The sequence below is a fragment of the Armigeres subalbatus genome, unplaced genomic scaffold, assembly GCF_024139115.2.
Source record: "Armigeres subalbatus isolate Guangzhou_Male unplaced genomic scaffold, GZ_Asu_2 Contig1246, whole genome shotgun sequence".
NCBI classification, from domain to species: domain Eukaryota; kingdom Metazoa; phylum Arthropoda; class Insecta; order Diptera; family Culicidae; genus Armigeres; species Armigeres subalbatus.
In genome coordinates, this window is record NW_026942008.1 from 20,823 (window position 1) to 37,786 (window position 16,964).

Consider the following 16,964-nt stretch of genomic DNA (forward strand, 5'->3'; position numbering starts at 1 on the left):
TGGTTGATCCTGTGGTGAGGGCGAGCCCTCAGCTCGAGCAGTCGCTGTATGCTTATCACTGGTAAGAGAGACGTCTTCAGTCGGGGTTCGACTCATATAGTTGTTATGGTTTCTTCTATCCCGTTCATTTGCTGGTGGTGAGAAATCGTTGGACAGTGTTGTTCTAACAACGTATGTGAAAGATGTACTTGCCTAGACACTATAGTGTCTGCAGCGAATGAGCTGCCGCTGGGTCTGCCGAAAAGCCATAAAATAGCGTAACGCGATGTTTTCCTTACATTCATTCCAGTTTGAGACAGCAGCACGTACGGACGTGTTTTTTGCTCGCGCATTTTTTTCAAGTATTTTTTTCTCGTTCGTTCTTTTCGCTTCGTCGCGTTGGCGTTATTTTCTTCCTCGGTGGTCGATTCGGTCGCGGCAAAAGTGCCTAAGCGCACGGCGCGGGTAACCCCTCCAAGCAGCTTTTGCAGAGCAACGTATTCTCGCCGTTTCCGCTTGATGACGCCGGCAATCCGCCGAAGAAGCGGCAGTCGCAGCTGCCACAAACTCAACCAGTGCGGAAGGAGAAGTGCCCGCCGGTTTTCATAAGAGGCGACCCGCCGGAACTGCGACCAAAGCTCCGGGAATTGATCGCGAAAGGCCTAAACTGCACATTCCGGCTCGGCAGTGAAGGCGTTAAGGTGATGCCCACCATCACAAGTCAGTTGTGGAGTTCCTCGAGATCCACAGATATGAGTGAGTGGAGGAAAAATGGGGAGTTAGAAGGCAGCGACCTCAAGCCAGTCGCGGTGCGCAAAATTGCTCGTCACGACAAGACAAGAAAAGATGGTATCGTGTCCAGCTTTATCTTGTCCACCTGCAGCATGGCTCTACCACCTTCCATCACCTCGAGATAATCATTCATACCGTCGTTGACTGGCAGCGATTCGCCAGTGCACCGCGACGTTACGCAGCGCATCAACTGCTTCGACTTCGGGCACGGAACCAGAAACTGCTGTATGAAGCCGCGCTGCGACAAGTGGCTGCCCAAAGTGAGCCGAGTTCCTGGAAATCCGGAAAACGGCTTCCCCCAGGTACCTTCCGACAGGAACCGTGTTCCTGTAATCAACGAGGTGAACTTTCCAGCCATCCCGGCTCCCCGTCGTGAGATTACAATACTCCCACCGTTACAGTCGCACAAGCGACTGGCAGCGGCAGCTGCGTCGGTTCAAGCTCCAGCACCATCCACCAGCGAATAGCCCCGGCAGCCGGAGAACGAAAACGCCCCCATGAAGAATCTGCTCCGCTGTACACCCCGGAGCAGCTGATGCCGATCTTTGCACAGCTCGTTACTCGGCTGCGCGGCTGCAAAACCCGTTTCGACCAGGTCTTCACTCTTGGCATGTTCATTATTGAAAATGGCTGCTAGGGTGGGCCTGGTCAACTGGAACGCTTGCTCGCTCAAGAGCAAAATCATCGAACTGGCTGATTTCCTCGAGGAGAAGAAGATCTACGTGGCGTTCATCACTGAAACGCACCTTAAACCGGAGGTGAGCGTCCACATCCCGAGCTTCTGCATCGTGCGACTCGACCGGCCGTCCAGGGGAGGTGGTGTGGTCCTCGCACTTCGATATAACATCAACTATCGACTGTAGCAATCGATAGACAGCTACGTTCCATCGAAAAGGCGATTTCGGTGGCCCGGGAACAACTACAACATGTACCGACGGCTAGACAGGTAAGCAACTCCCTAAACATCGATACACTCACCAAAGATTTGATTCGATTGCGGAATGTCACTCGCAGGCAGTTTCAGCGTCAGCCTGAGCTTAAGGCACGCTGCAATAGAATCACAAAAATTATCAAGGTCGGAATGGTGAACCTCGAAAATAACGATTTCTCGAATAAGATCAGCACTCTCCCAGAATATGCAAAGCCGTTCTGGAAAATGAACAAAATACTAAAATCCAAGCCTCGGCCCATTCCACCTTTGATCCTACTAGACAATAATGGTTCTAAGGATCGCTTGATAACTCCAGCAGAGAAGGTCGCTGAAATAGGTCGTCACTTCGTCAGCTCACACAATCTTGGACAGAACATCGTCAGTCCACACGAAGCAGCCGTCAACGAGCATGCTAACAACATCCATTTGATTCCCAACGACTTCTTGGTTGGAGATCTCAGCTGGTGAATTGACGGCCTAATCAGATCATGGAAGAACATGAAGGCCCCAGGCTTCGACAGCATCCTTATCCGGAAGCCTGGGAAGGGACTTCTCTCAGGATTATCCAAGCTATTCGAAAAAGCTGTTCATCACCGGTTACTTGAGTCTGCCGAAAATCTCAACATCTTGCTCGAGGAACAGGTTGGTTTCCGTCGCGGTCGGTCAACTGTACACCAACTGACTCGAGTTACCAACGTCCTCAGACGGAACAAGTTTGTCTCTAAAACATCCGCCATGGTCTTACTCGATGTCAAGAAGGCATCTGACAATGTATGGCATGATGGCCTGGTGTACAAACTATACAACGCTACAATCTTCCCAGCTACCAGGTGAAAATTATCAACATTACCTGTCGGCAAGGACATTCCGGGTCTCAATCAGCGGAGTGAGTTCCAATGCGCACAACATTGTTGCAGCCGTCCCCCAGGGCAGTATCATCGGGCCCTGCTTTTCAATCTGTTCACCTCCGACATGCCAAAACCTCCAGAAGGCGGCATTCTGTCTCTGTTCTCAGATGACACCTCTATCGCCTGCAACGGTAGAGTGATCAGAGCGCTAGTGGCAAAACTCTAACGAGGCCTGGATGCCCTGACAGAGTACCTCACCAGCTGGAAGATCTATATCAAAGCGGCAAGACCCAGGTCATCATTTTCCCCCACTCTAAATCCCCTAAACATGTTCCGCCTGGGGACTGTAAAATCATCCAAGACAAGACGGTGACGAAGTGTAACGTTTTGTTGAAACTGCTGTACCCTTTGATCAACCGTCGGCCGTCATTGTCCCTGAAAAATAAGCTTGCTGTCTGCAAGCAAATCATCCTCCCTGTGATCGAATATGGCATGCCGCCTGGGAGAGCTGCGCTAAAACCCACCACCTCAAACTTCAACGGGTCCAAAACAAATTCCTGAGGATGATCCTCAACACCCCTCCCAGAACAAGAACATCCGAGGTCCACCGTATGGCCGGGATAAAAACCTTACATGAACGCTTTGGTGAGTGTAAAGAAAAGTTTAGGATCCTTTGGTGATTATAGCAGACATTTAATGTATTATGAAATGTATCATTTAGTCAAAGAGAATTATTATTAAAATAAATTAGTTTATTAAATTGAATCATTTGTTGAATAATGTATTTTTGGAACCACCCTATAAAACTCCCCATGAAATCACAATTCCGTGCGCTTTCATTATGCGGGGACTTGCAGGATGTAATTGTGTATGTGTTGACCATATGCATTTACCACACAGATGAGAGATCATCATGTAGTAGAATGCGTGTATGATCCTGAATGTGCAGAAAATAATGAATGTATATATGATAAGTAAACCAAATGAATGAGACGTGTATGTTTGTGTGGGTGCGATTTTGAGATAGGGATGCATCGTTGGATGATGGATCTGCAAATGTGGGTCTTCAGTTGATTGACGAGTTTTGAGGTTAGCGCACTTAGTATTTTTCAAGGATGATCGTTTCATCCGATTGCAGTCTTTTAAAAAAGGGCAAAAAAAATGTTTGAAATACGACAGATCCGTTGCTTGCATTCGGACCAGGCTCCAATTAGGGCGCTAGTTCCAATCTAGGTTATCAAATTTTAATGTAAATATTAGTGTACATAGTAGTTAGGTTATCAAATTTTAAAATACACTAGCGCCTCCTAAAGGCCGTCATGATATATTGAAATTATAATTTAAAAAAATGTCAATTAACATTGAAAACATTTAAAAATAGAAGTTGGAGGCCCAAGTCGGCCGAACACTTTATATGTATAATATTACTTGTAGAACAACAATGTTTAAATAAAGAAGAATTTTACTAATATTTTTCCTTACATTCTGACCGGGACAAACGGAGCAACAGCAGCATCGATTCAACAGCACTTACACCTTCTAGCTTCTAGCACGTCTGCACCATCCACTTTTTCGGACCGATAGCATCAAAGTCACCATCATCAGCCGATTATATTAGGGTGGAGCTATTGCAAAAATTTATAACGGCGACACATATATCTTATATAGATATTTTTGGCAGTGTAGCCAGTATAGCAACAGGCCACCCTACAGACCCGACAAAGCAGCAATGCTGAGCAGATACCGGCAGCTGCATCATAGTCGAGCCGAGACAGGTTGAAGAAAAGCCACATGACGCAGCATGTATGTCTACAAAACAAACGGTTCTTCTGAGAGTTACTCTCACATAATCTAGTTTGGACAAAAAAAAAACTGCCGATAACAGCTCAAACATTATTATTATAATTTTCATGACCAATTTAGAAAAAAAATCTCTAAAAGAAAGTATCAACCGATTTTTCATCAAATGTTGGATTGTTTGTCATTGATAAAAAAAATATATAGAAAAACATTGTTTGATACTGTCCGCACACAAAGCGAACGTGATTGAATGCTCGTCCCATGATACCAATTCTGAATGTTATCACCCGAAATCCCATGACCCGTCCTGCTCACTCCGAGTAGACCGCGGTGTTTCCTTCCTCCTACTAAATACTAACAATGTTGTCTCAGAAAAGAATACGAACTTCCCACCTGAACTGCAATTCTAAGCTCGCTTGTCCGTCTTGTTGGTCTGTATCAAGCGAAAAGTCCCGTTAGGAAATAGACGCCAGCAACGAGCAACAAGAGTAAAAAAGAAGAGCCCATCTCGAACGCGTCGATGATGATGACAAAGGAACGGAATACAAGACGCTCGCTGATTGGCCGACCAACTGGGAAGCAGAGAAGATTCAAAAATAAATAAGTATAAAAGAAAAGTGCATTCGCTCGCAGAGCATTCAGTCTTTTTTAATACCATCACACGAAATTCACGGTTATTTGAAAAGATCGTTATCTTACTTTTTGGACTAAGCCGAAGCAAACAGCCTTTTTCAAGGCTTCAAGAGTTAAATAATGTCATACAGACATACGATGGATGCCCACTGCGGACGTCAAAATCGTCATCGGTGACATGAACGCTCAGGTAGGAAGGGAGGAAATGGACCGGACCGGATAGTCTGCATACCGTATCGATCGACAACGGCCAACGATGCATAAACTTTGCAGCTTCCCGCGGGATGGTAGTCCGAAGCACTTTCTTCCCCCGCAAGAATATCAACAAGCCCACATAATCAAGTAACGGAAAACCAAATCGACCACGTTCTAATCGACGGTAAATTCTTCTCCGACATCACGAACGTACGCACTTACCGCAGTGCGAATATTGAGTCCGACCACTACCTCGTTGCAGTATGTCTGCGCTCAAAACTCTCGACGGTGTACAACACATTGGGCGGCTACAAGACGGTAGACTAGCCCAAGACTACGCGCAGCAGCTGGAAGTGGCACTCAAAACGGAATAGCAGCTAGGCGCAGCATCTCTTGAAGATGGCTGGAGAGATATTCGATCCGCCATTGGAAGCACCGCAACCGCTGCATTAGGCACGGTGCCCCCGGATCAGAGAAACGACTGGAATGACGGTGAATGTGAGCAGTTAGTTGAGGAGAAGAATGCAGCATGGGCGAGGCTGCTGCAACACCGCACGAGGGCGAACGAGGCACGATACAAACGGGCGCGGAACAGACAAAACTCGATTTTCCGGAGGAAAAAACGCCAGCAGGAAGATCGAGACCGTGAAGGGACGGAGGAACTGTACCGCGCTAAAGTTCTATGAGAAGTTGAACCGTTCAGACATAAACGGGAACCTTCTTACAAACGAGCGTGAGGTGATCCAAAGGTGGCGGCAGCACTATGAAGAGCACCTGAATGGCGATATGGCAGACAACGGTGGCGGTATGGCAATGAACCTAGGAGCACGCGCGCAGGACATGCGACTTCCGGCTCCGAATCTCCAGGAAATCCAGGAGGAGATCGGCCGGCTGAAAAACAACAAAGCCCCTGGAGTTGACCAACTACCAGGAGAGCTGTTTCAACACGGTGGTGAGGCACTGGCTAGAGCGTTGCACTGGGTGATTAGCAAGGTTTGGGAGGATGAGGTTCTGCCGCAGGAGTGGATGGAAGGTGTCGTGTGTCCCATCCTGGGTGCTGCGGATAGAGCCGCTTTTCTACTCTCAAGCGAGTAGAGGGGTATTTTGAAATCAATCCCATAAGCAAAATTATTTTGCAGTTACTTGGCTGTCAAACATTTCCCGCTCTTCGATTTTCTCTTTCCATGCTGCATGAGGGCGCACAAATGCGCGAGACTCTACATGACCATCGTAAACCATCGTAATACATACATTCCTGCTCCAATCAACTGTTGAATCTCGTGAAATTTCGTAACGAGTGTGTAGGAAGTATATGAGAAAGCATTGAAAAAATTAGCCCATTTCAAAAGTTAATCGAAATAAATATAAAATTGAAGAAATAAAAATAAGATGTAATCGAAAGATCTGTCAGCGAAAAAAGACCAGTTTTGGAACGGTTTTGCGAGGAAGTGCATGTCTTAAAATGTGTTTGCGTGAACAGACGCTTCGAAAGTGTCGGGTTCACGACATGTACAACTCCAGAATCGTCGGTCTTGGGCGATGTTCCTCTAGTTTCCCCGAACGTTTATGCTACGTTTTGACAGGGCAAGTGAATTGAACAACTCAGTTGAATTCAATTGACTTGCCAAAAGTTGAACATGTTCAACTTTCTTTTCGTTCAAGTGAATTGAATTAAGGTGTTTACACGTTCAATTCGCGTTCGATTCAAGCGACTTGTTCAATTCACTTGCCTTATCTAAACGTAGCATTAGGGTCCGTTTCCATCGCGTGCCACTAGCGTGCATTCGCAGCAGTGTCTTGAAATACTTTGCGATGCCATTCCTTTTCAGGATAGGATCGTGTCTGTTTTTCTTTTCGGTGAGACCAAAAAGCAAGCGTTTTTCAGGCCAAGGGAGAAACTATTTTCATTCTTTATGGTGAAGAGCATCTTTCACCCATCATTCTTTCACCGGAAATAACGAACCCTTCAGAACGTCGGCTCCAGAGGCACGTTCATCAGAATTTGGGAGATTTGTGCCATAATATCACAGAAAAAAATTATCATATTCGACATTTAAGATTAGGTAGGAAACTTTTTACAATACGTCAAATCTTGGTTTGAATGCAAAACATTGGAACAAAACAGCCTATAAAAAAGGGAACCTGGATCATTTTTGCTAGATTCCATCACCACATTCTGTTTGATACAGTCGCCAGCGAGGGTCTGGGTCATTTGGCATAAAGTCATTTGGCATAACGCCATTTGGCATAAAGGCCATTTGGCATAATGGTCATTTGGCATAACGGACATAGTAAAGACGCGCAGTGTTCCATATCCAGAAAATCTGACAATAGTTTGAACATGTAGCAACGCAGCGCAGAAAAGTTTTGATTTTGTTTTTCTGATTTCGATGCTTGACTGATTTTAGAGCCTGGAAAACTCTACTCATGATTGCATAACCAAGATCAGCAGTTGATAGTTGGAACATGTAGCAACGTAACGCAGAAAAGTTTAGATTTTGTTTTTCTGATTTTGATACTTGACTGATTTAAGAGCCTGGAAAATTCTACTCATGATTGCATAACCAAGATCAGTAGTTGATAGTTTGAACATGTAGCAACGCAGCGCAGAAAAGTTTAAATTTTGTTTTTCTGATTTTGATGCTTGACTGATTTTAGAGCCTGGAAAACTCTACTCATGATTGCATAACCAAGATCAGCAGTTGATAGTTGGAACATGTAGCAACGTAACGCAGAAAAGTTTAGATTTTGTTTTTCTGATTTTGATGCTTGACTGATTTTAGAGCCTGGAAAACTCTACTCTTGATTGCATAGCCAAGATCAGTAGTTGATAGTTGAACATGTAGCAACGCAGCGCAGAAAAGTTTAGATTTTGTTTTTCTGATTTTGATGCTTGACTGATTTTAGAGCCTGGAAAACTCTACTCATGATTGCATAGCCAAGATCAGTAGTTGATAGTTTGAACATGTAGCAACGCAGCGCAGAAAAGTTTAGATTTTGTTTTTCTGATTTTGATGCTTGACTGATTTTAGAGCCTGGAAAACTCTACTCATGATTGCATAACCAAGATCAGCAGTTGATAGTTAGAAAATGTAGCAACGTACGGCTGAAAAGTGATTCATTTTTTTCTGATTTTGATGCTTGACTGATTTTAGAGCCTGGAAAACTCTACTCTTGATTGCATAGCCAAGATCAGTAGTTGATAGTTAGAACATGTAGCAACGCAGCGCAGAAAAGTTTAGATTTTGTTTTTCTGATTTTGATGCTTGACTGATTTTAGAGCCTGGAAAACTCTACTCATGATTGCATAACCAAGATCAGCAGTTGATAGTTGGAACATGTAGCAACGTAACGCAGAAAAGTTTAGATTTTGTTTTTCTGATTTTGATGCTTGACTGATTTTAGAGCCTGGAAAACTCTACTCATGATTGCATAACCAAGATCAGCAGTTGATAGTTAGAAAATGTAGCAACGTACGGCTGAAAAGTGATTCATTTTTTACTGATTTTGATGCTTGACTGATTTTAGAGCCTGGAAAACTCTACTCTTGATTGCATAGCCAAGATCAGCAGTTGATAGTTTGAACATGTAGCAACGCAGCGCAGAAAAGTTTAGATTTTGTTTTTCTGATTTTGATGCTTGACTGATTTTAGAGCCTGGAAAACTCTACTCATGATTGCATAACCAAGATCAGCAGTTGATAGTTGGAACATGTAGCAACGTAACGCAGAAAAGTTTAGATTTTGTTTTTCTGATTTTGATGCTTGACTGATTTTAGAGCCTGGAAAACTCTACTCATGATTGCATAACCAAGATCAGCAGTTGATAGTTAGAAAATGTAGCAACGTACGGCTGAAAAGTGATTCATTTTTTTCTGATTTTGATGCTTGACTGATTTTAGAGCCTGGAAAACTCTACTCTTGATTGCATAGCCAAGATCAGTAGTTGATAGTTAGAACATGTAGCAACGCAGCGCAGAAAAGTTTAGATTTTGTTTTTCTGATTTTGATGCTTGACTGATTTTAGAGCCTGGAAAACTCTACTCATGATTGCATAACCAAGATCAGCAGTTGATAGTTGGAACATGTAGCAACGTAACGCAGAAAAGTTTAGATTTTGTTTTTCTGATTTTGATGCTTGACTGATTTTAGAGCCTGGAAAACTCTACTCATGATTGCATAACCAAGATCAGCATTTGATAGTTAGAAAATGTAGCAACGTACGGCTGAAAAGTGATTCATTTTTTTCTGATTTTGATGCTTGACTGATTTTAGAGCCTGGAAAACTCTACTCTTGATTGCATAGCCAAGATCAGTAGTTGATAGTTAGAACATGTAGCAATGCAGCGTAGAAAAGTTTAGATTTTGTTTTTCTGATTTTGATACTTGACTGATTTTAGAGCCTGGAAAATTCTACTCATGATTGCATAGCCAAGATCAGCAGTTGATAGTTAGAACATGTAGCAACGTAAGGCAGAAAAGTGATTCAATTATTTCTGATTTTGATGCTTGACTGATTTTAGAGCCTGGAAAACTCTACTCATGATTGCATAGCCAAGATCAGTAGTTGATAGTTAGAACATGTAGCAATGCAGCGTAGAAAAGTTTAGATTTTGTTTTTCTGATTTTGATACTTGACTGATTTTAGAGCCTGGAAAATTCTACTCATGATTGCATAACCAAGATCAGCAGTTGATAGTTGGAACATGTAGCAACGTAACGCAGTAAAGTGATTCAATTATTTCTGATTTCGATGCTTGACTGATTTTAGAGCCTGGAAAACTCTACTCATGATTGCATAACCAAGATCAGCAGTTGATAGTTAAAACATGTAGCAACGTAGCGCAGGATTTTTTTCTGATTTTGATGCTTGACTGATTTTAGCCTGGAAAACTCTACCCATGATTGCATAACCAGGATCAGCAGTTGATAGTTAGAACCTAGGTGGTGCGAAAATAATCGATTTGGTTGTCAAACTGAAGCCAATTTTTTTAAAATAAAAGCTCGTTCAAGAGTAGAGGAGAGGGTGAATGTAGGAAGTATATGAGAAAGCATTGAAAAAATTAGCCCATTTCAAAAGTTAATCGAAATAAATATAAAATTGAAGATATAAAAATAAGCGTGTAATCGAAAGATCTGTCAGCGAAAAAAGACCAGTTTTGAAACGGTTTTGCGAGGAAGTGCATGTCTTAAAATGTGTTTGCGTGAACAGACGCTTCGAAAGTGTCGGGTTCACGACAGAGTGCTTTTTAATTGCATTCCTACTAATTTTCCACTCGAAATATAATATAAAAATATTTGTTACAAAGAATACAAAACTCAAACTAAGTTTATTTTTATATTTTTTCCCGAATAATAACAATACTTCTCAATATAGGATCTGAAACGAACATAACCACAATCATCAATGTTTGGCTCCGGCACAATAGAAAAGTTAGGCTTCAGTTTGACAACCAAATCGATTCTATTCGCACCACCCAGGTCCCATCTACAAAAAGGCGATAAGCTGGATTGTAGCAACTACCGCGCAATCACATTGGTGTTCGCCGTGCAGAAATGCCGCGAATACAACGTGCCTACACATCATCTATTTATCGACTTCAAAGCCGCATATGATACAATCGATCGGGACCACCTATAGCAGCTAATGCATGAAAACGGATTTCTAGATAAACTGATACGATTGATCAAGGCGACGATGGATCGGGTGATGTGCGTAGTTCGAGTTTCAGAGGCATTCTCGAGTCCCTTCGAAACGCGCAGAGGGTTACGGCAAGGTGATGGTCTTTCGTGTCTGCTATTCAACTGTTATACCTAAGCTTTATTTACTGTGCACTCAATACACTACACCTGCTTTGTAAGACACCTTACTACTTACACCTGACAACACACACACTTTGCTCGCCCCTTAATTGACAGTTAGAATCAGCCTCCCCGGGTGCGAGCATGTGCTCATTGTAACCTAACCAGTATCATTAATTAAGTTAATAAAGTGAATTAAATCAAGTTAGCTGTTGTGGAATTTATCTCGGCCAGTCACAACAGTTCTGGCGACGAGGATGCTGCAAGATCCAAATGCTGTTGCTGGTGCCGGAGGTGGAATTTCCGGTGTGAATGTTGCTGCCGGAGGAGGCGCAATGGCTGCTGCTGCTGGTGCTGGTGCTCCGCCACCAAACTTCGCCATTGATCCCTTCGATAGAAAAAAGTTGAAGTGGATGCGGTGGGTGGAGCGATTGGAGAATGCTTTTGTCATTTACGGCATCGCCGATCAAGCGATGCAGAAAAGTTTGCTGCTGCACCATATGGGGTGCGAAACTTACGACGTCGTCTGCGACAAGATCGCACCAGCTACGCCTCGGAATAAAACGTATGCCGAGATTGTGAACCTTCTCGAGGGATTTTTCAACCCCCAGCCGCTGGAAATCAGCGAAAATTTTCGATTTAAGTGCCGCCGCCAAGGCGATAAGGATGCTGCTTCTCCCGACGAGACGGTCGACGAGTATCTGGTGGCATTGCGGCGAATAGCCGTTACGTGCAATTTCGGTGCATATCTCGAAACGGCCCTGCGGAATCAGTTGGTTTTCGGTATCAAACGGAACGATATCCGGAGCCGGCTACTAGAGAGGCGACAGCTGACCCTTCAAGATGCTCGAGACGTTGCTGTAAGCATGGAGCTTTCCAGGAAAGGAGGTGCGGAAATTGAAGGGAATCTGGCCAAGCAAGAGGTAAACGCCGTGCATCGCCCGACCGGACAAAAAGGTAAACAAGAGAAGCAAAACAAAATAAACGCTGGGGTGAAGTCTTTTATTAAAGTGGGGCGAAGTGCGAGCGATTCTTCTTGTTTTCGCTGCGGGGAAAAGTCGCACTTTGCAAATACATGCCGCCATAAAGACACTGTGTGCTCGTTTTGCAAATTGAAGGGACATCTCGCAAAAGTGTGCATGAAAAAGTCGACCTCCGGGAGGTCGGATGTAAGCCGCTCCGGGAAGAAAACGAATGCGGTGCAAACGAACTATTTGCATCAGTCCGGTGACGGTGACGATCGCGGAAGTGCACCAGTGCGGGAGGTGTGCAACGTAGATGCAAGATCCGGTAGTGCTCGTTTCCTGTTGGACGTACTAGTGAACGGGAAAAACATTCGGTTCGAAGTGGACACTGGATCGCCGGTCAGTATCGTAAGCGCGAAATGCAAAGACAGATATTTTTCTGGACTACGAATGCGTGATTGTAGCACAAATCTCGTGAGCTACTGCGGAACCAGTATCGAAGTTCTGGGTATAATCGACACGCGGGTCGAATACGGCGGTGAAAAAGTTACGTTACCGTTGTACGTTGTGCAATCCGAAAAACATCCACTTCTCGGGCGCGAGTGGTTAAATACGATTCCGGTCGACTGGAACACCGTGTTCCACAATCGCGGCGCAGTGAATGCGATTTCGAATGCTACTCCCTCGCGCACGGCTGCTCTCAAGCAGATACTGGAAAGATTTCCGAAAGTGTTCGACGACTCCATCGGGAAGATCTGTAGTGTTCAAGCCAGCCTACCGTTGAAGAAGAATGCCAGGCCGGTGTTTCTGAAGGCGAGGAAGATTCCATTCAATCTACAGAAGACGGTGGAAGATGAATTAGACAAGCTTGAAGCAGAAGGTGTGCTAACGAAGGTAAACCAGAGTAACTGGGCTACGCCGATCGTTCCAGTGAAGAAGTCCCAAGGCCGTGTGAGAATTTGTGGGGACTATAAACAAACGGTCAATCCAAATCTTCTCGTAGACCGCCATCCACTGCCTACGGTGGATGAACTTTTCGCGTCGTTAGCTGGAGGACAGAAATTTTCCAAAATTGACCTCGTGCAAGCATATTTGCAGCTTGAAGTAGCCCCGGAGGACAGGGAAATACTTACCTTGAGTACGCATCGTGGCTTGTATCGTCCAAACCGACTCATGTACGGCGTCGCGTCGGCGCCAGCAATCTGGCAGCGTCAGATAGAAGTGATTCTACAGGGAATCGAGGGAGTGCGAGTGTTTCTCGACGATATAAAGGTCACGGGACCGAGCGATGAAGTGCATCTTCGGCGTTTAGAAGAGGTTCTCCTGAGGCTAGACCAACATGGTATTCGAGTAAATAAAGAGAAGTGCGTATTCTTTGCGGAGCAGATCGACTATTGCGGATATGCCATCGATAAGGAAGGAATCCATAAGATGCAGGAGAAGATTACAGCGATTCAAGATATGCGTCAGCCAAAGAACAAGGACGAAGTCCGGTCGTTCGTTGGCCTGATTAACTACTACGGAAGATTCTTTGAGAACCTCAGTACGGTTCTTTATCCTTTGAACAACCTTCTGAAAAATGATGTGCCGTTCAAGTGGACAAGGCAGTGCGAAGTATCATTCAGAACCGTGAAGAAACAAATGCAGTCGAATAGTTGTCTTGTTCATTATTCGCCGGAACTACCGTTGCTTCTTGCAACCGATGCGTTGACCTATGGTGTTGGTGCGGTGCTTAGACACCTAATGCCGGACGGAACGGAGCGTCCGATACAATTTGCTTCTCAAACGCTCAACCGAGTTCAACAAAAGTACATGCAAGTTGACAAGGAGGCTTATGCCATCATTTTCGGCGTCAAGAAGTTCTTCCAATTCTTGTACGGCCGGAAGTTCACGCTTATCACTGACAACCAAGCAATATCCAAAATATTTGGAGAACACAAGGGGCTGCCGGTAATGTCCGCCATTCGAATGCAACACTATGCAACATACCTGCAGTCGTTCGACTATGAGATCCGTTTCAGGAAGTCTTCTGACCATGCTAATGCAGATGCAATGTCCCGAATTCCTCTGGATGAAGCGGATCCGGACAATTTGATGGAGGAAGCTGATGTCATCGAGTTGAACCAAATTGAAACACTGCCGCTGACTGCTGCAGAACTTGCCCAGGCCACAGCTGAAGATAAGACGGTGCGGAATCTCATCCAAGGGATCAAGTATGGACAACCAGTGGATGGTAAGGAACGTTTCGGAGTGGATCAGACCGAGTTCTCACTCCAGAAAAGTTGTTTGCTACGCGGTATACGGGTCTATGTTCCACCTGTGTTACGAAGAAGAGTGCTGGAAGAATTGCATTGTACCCATTTCGGTACGACACGGACAAAGTCCTTAGCCAGAGCCTACTGCTGGTGGGTAGGAATGGATCACGATATAGAGGAGATGATATCCAACTGTGCCGAGTGTCAATCGGTCCGACCCGATCCAGTGAAAACCAGAATGCATTGTTGGGAAACGCCGACGATGCCGTTCCAGAGAGTCCATGTGGATTTTGCTGGACCTTTTCAAGATACCTACTTCTTCATATTGGTTGATGCGTACAGCAAGTGGCCGGAGATTAAAGTGTGCAAGTCTACTACTGCGGAGAGTACGGTGATGATGTGTCGAGAAATATTCGCTACATTCGGAATTCCATCGGTGCTAGTTAGCGATCACGGAGTGCAATTCACTTCGGAGGCGTTCCAACAGTTTTTGCGGATGAACGGCGTAGTGCACAAAATGGGAGCTCCGTATCATCCATCGACGAATGGGCAAGCGGAACGCTACGTGCAGAACTTTCAAACAAAAGCTAAAAGCTATGAAGTGCCCGAAATCCGATTTCAACATGGAGATCTCGAACATCCTGCTGACATACCGGAAGATGCTGCATCCTTCCACAGGTCAATCGCCGTCCATGCTGATGTTCGGCCGTCAAATCCGGTCGAGAATCGACCTCATGCTACCGAAGAACGAGCCGACTTCTACGAAGGATATTGCAGTACGACTGTTCAAGGACGGAGACCGCGTTCGTGTGCGAGACTTCCTTTCGCGAGACAAGTGGAAGTTCGGGAAGATCGTGGAGAAAGCTGGTAAACTGCGGTACCTGGTCCGCCTAGATGACGGAAGAGTTTGGGAACGCCACATTGACCACATCGCTGGAGTAGGTGCGCATTTGCGTGAAGAATTGGTGAACACTCCTAGGGAGGAGGTGAACACTGAACGAATGGCCTTTACGGTTCCTGTTTCTGCTCCGGTGGCAACTGCTATCGAGCCTGCTGGTGAAGTGGCTGTTGGTGCGAGTCCAATAGCGCGCCCTCAACCTGTTGCATCACCCATGGATCCTATTTCCCAGCCGCCCTCGAGTTCTGCGGCGACCAGGACGCCCCAATCAGCAAATAGGTTGCCTCCGCAGCCTCTAAGACGTTCAAATCGAGTGATTAAACCTCCCCAAAAACTAAATTTGTGATTTTAATGTCCATTTTCTCAAAAAGAGGGAGAGTTGTTATACCTAAGCTTTATTTACTGTGCACTCAATACGCTGGACGCTACACCTGCTTTGTAAGACACCTTACTACTTACACCTGACAACACACACACTTTGCTCGCCCCTTAACTGACAGTTAGAATCAGCCTCCCCGGGTGCGAGCATGTGCTCATTGTAACCTAACCAGTATCATTAATTAAGTTAATAAAGTGAATTAAATCAAGTTAGCTGTTGTGGAATTTATCTCGGCCAGTCACAACATCAACATCACTTTGGAGGGAGTAATACGAAGGGCAGCGATTGACACGAGTGATAAGATTTTCACGAAGTCCGTCCTGTTATTTGGTTTCGCCGACGACATTGATATCATGGCACGTAACTTTGAGAGAATGGAGGAAGCCTACATCAGACTGAAAAGTGAAATTAAACGGATAGGACTAGTCATCAACACGTCGAAGACGAAGTACATGATAGGAAGAGGCTCAAATAAGGTTAATGTATTATAAGCCACCCACCACGAATTTCTATCGGTGGTGACGAAATCGAGGTGGTTGAAGAATTTGTGTACTTGGGCTCACTGGTGACCGCCGATAACGATACCAGCAGAGAAATTCGGAAACGCATCATGGCAGGAAATCGTACGTACTATGGACTCCGCAAGACGCTCCGATCGAATAGAGTTCGCCGCCGTACAGAACTGACAATCTACAAAACGCATATTAGACCGGTAGTACTCTACGGACACGGATATGTTTCTTCTGTGGAAATTCGGGGCATTATATCAGAAACTGCCGGCAGTATTTGGCGAAGAAAACGCTTATTAGACCGGTAGTACTCTACGGACACGAGACCTGGACGATGCTCGTGGAGGACCAATGCGCACAGGGAGTTTTCGAAAGGAAAGTGCTGCGTACCATCTATGGTGGGGTGCAGATGGCGGACGGTACGTGGAGGAGGCGAATGAACTACGAATTGCATCAGCTGTTGGGAGAACCATCCATCGTTCACACCGCGAAAATTGGAAGACTGCGGTGGGCCGGGCACGCAGCCAGAATGTCGGACAGTAATCCGGTGAAAATGGTTTTCGATAATGAACCGACGGGAACAAGAAGGCGGGGTGCACAGCGGGCAAGGTGGATCGATCAGGTGGAGGACGATTTGCGGACCCTCCGCTGACTGCGTGGTTGGCGAAGTGCCAGCCATGGGCCGAACTGAATGGGGCAGTGCATATAAGGTTCATTATTTGACGTTTGAGCGGTGCCGAAATTCATTTTGAATGAACTCGATGTATGAAAGTGTTCATTTTTAGTAAACAGCGCACCGATCAAACGTCAAAGTGTTCATTCGGCGCACTGCCCCATAGACCTGTGCAGCGGTTCATCGAATTCACTCACCCGATGGATTTTGACATTTGTGTTGGATTAAACAATGTTTGTTCCTCGTACAAACTGGCGGTCTGGCAACACTGTACCCAAAAGTTGTCGGTTCGCAAATTGACCACAT

General features: G+C 45.2%; 1 protein-coding gene across 1 annotated transcript; it reads left to right on the top strand.

Annotated features, from left to right (window-relative positions):
* Positions 1-11,236: 11,236 nt before the first annotated feature.
* Positions 11,237-15,376, top strand: LOC134202493 (uncharacterized protein K02A2.6-like). Its single transcript, XM_062677475.1, has 3 exons — positions 11,237-14,727; positions 14,771-15,270; positions 15,330-15,376. The coding sequence occupies exons 1-3, from the start codon at positions 11,237-11,239 to the stop codon at positions 15,374-15,376; spliced, it is 4,038 nt and encodes a 1,345-aa protein (XP_062533459.1).
* Positions 15,377-16,964: the final 1,588 nt, after the last annotated feature.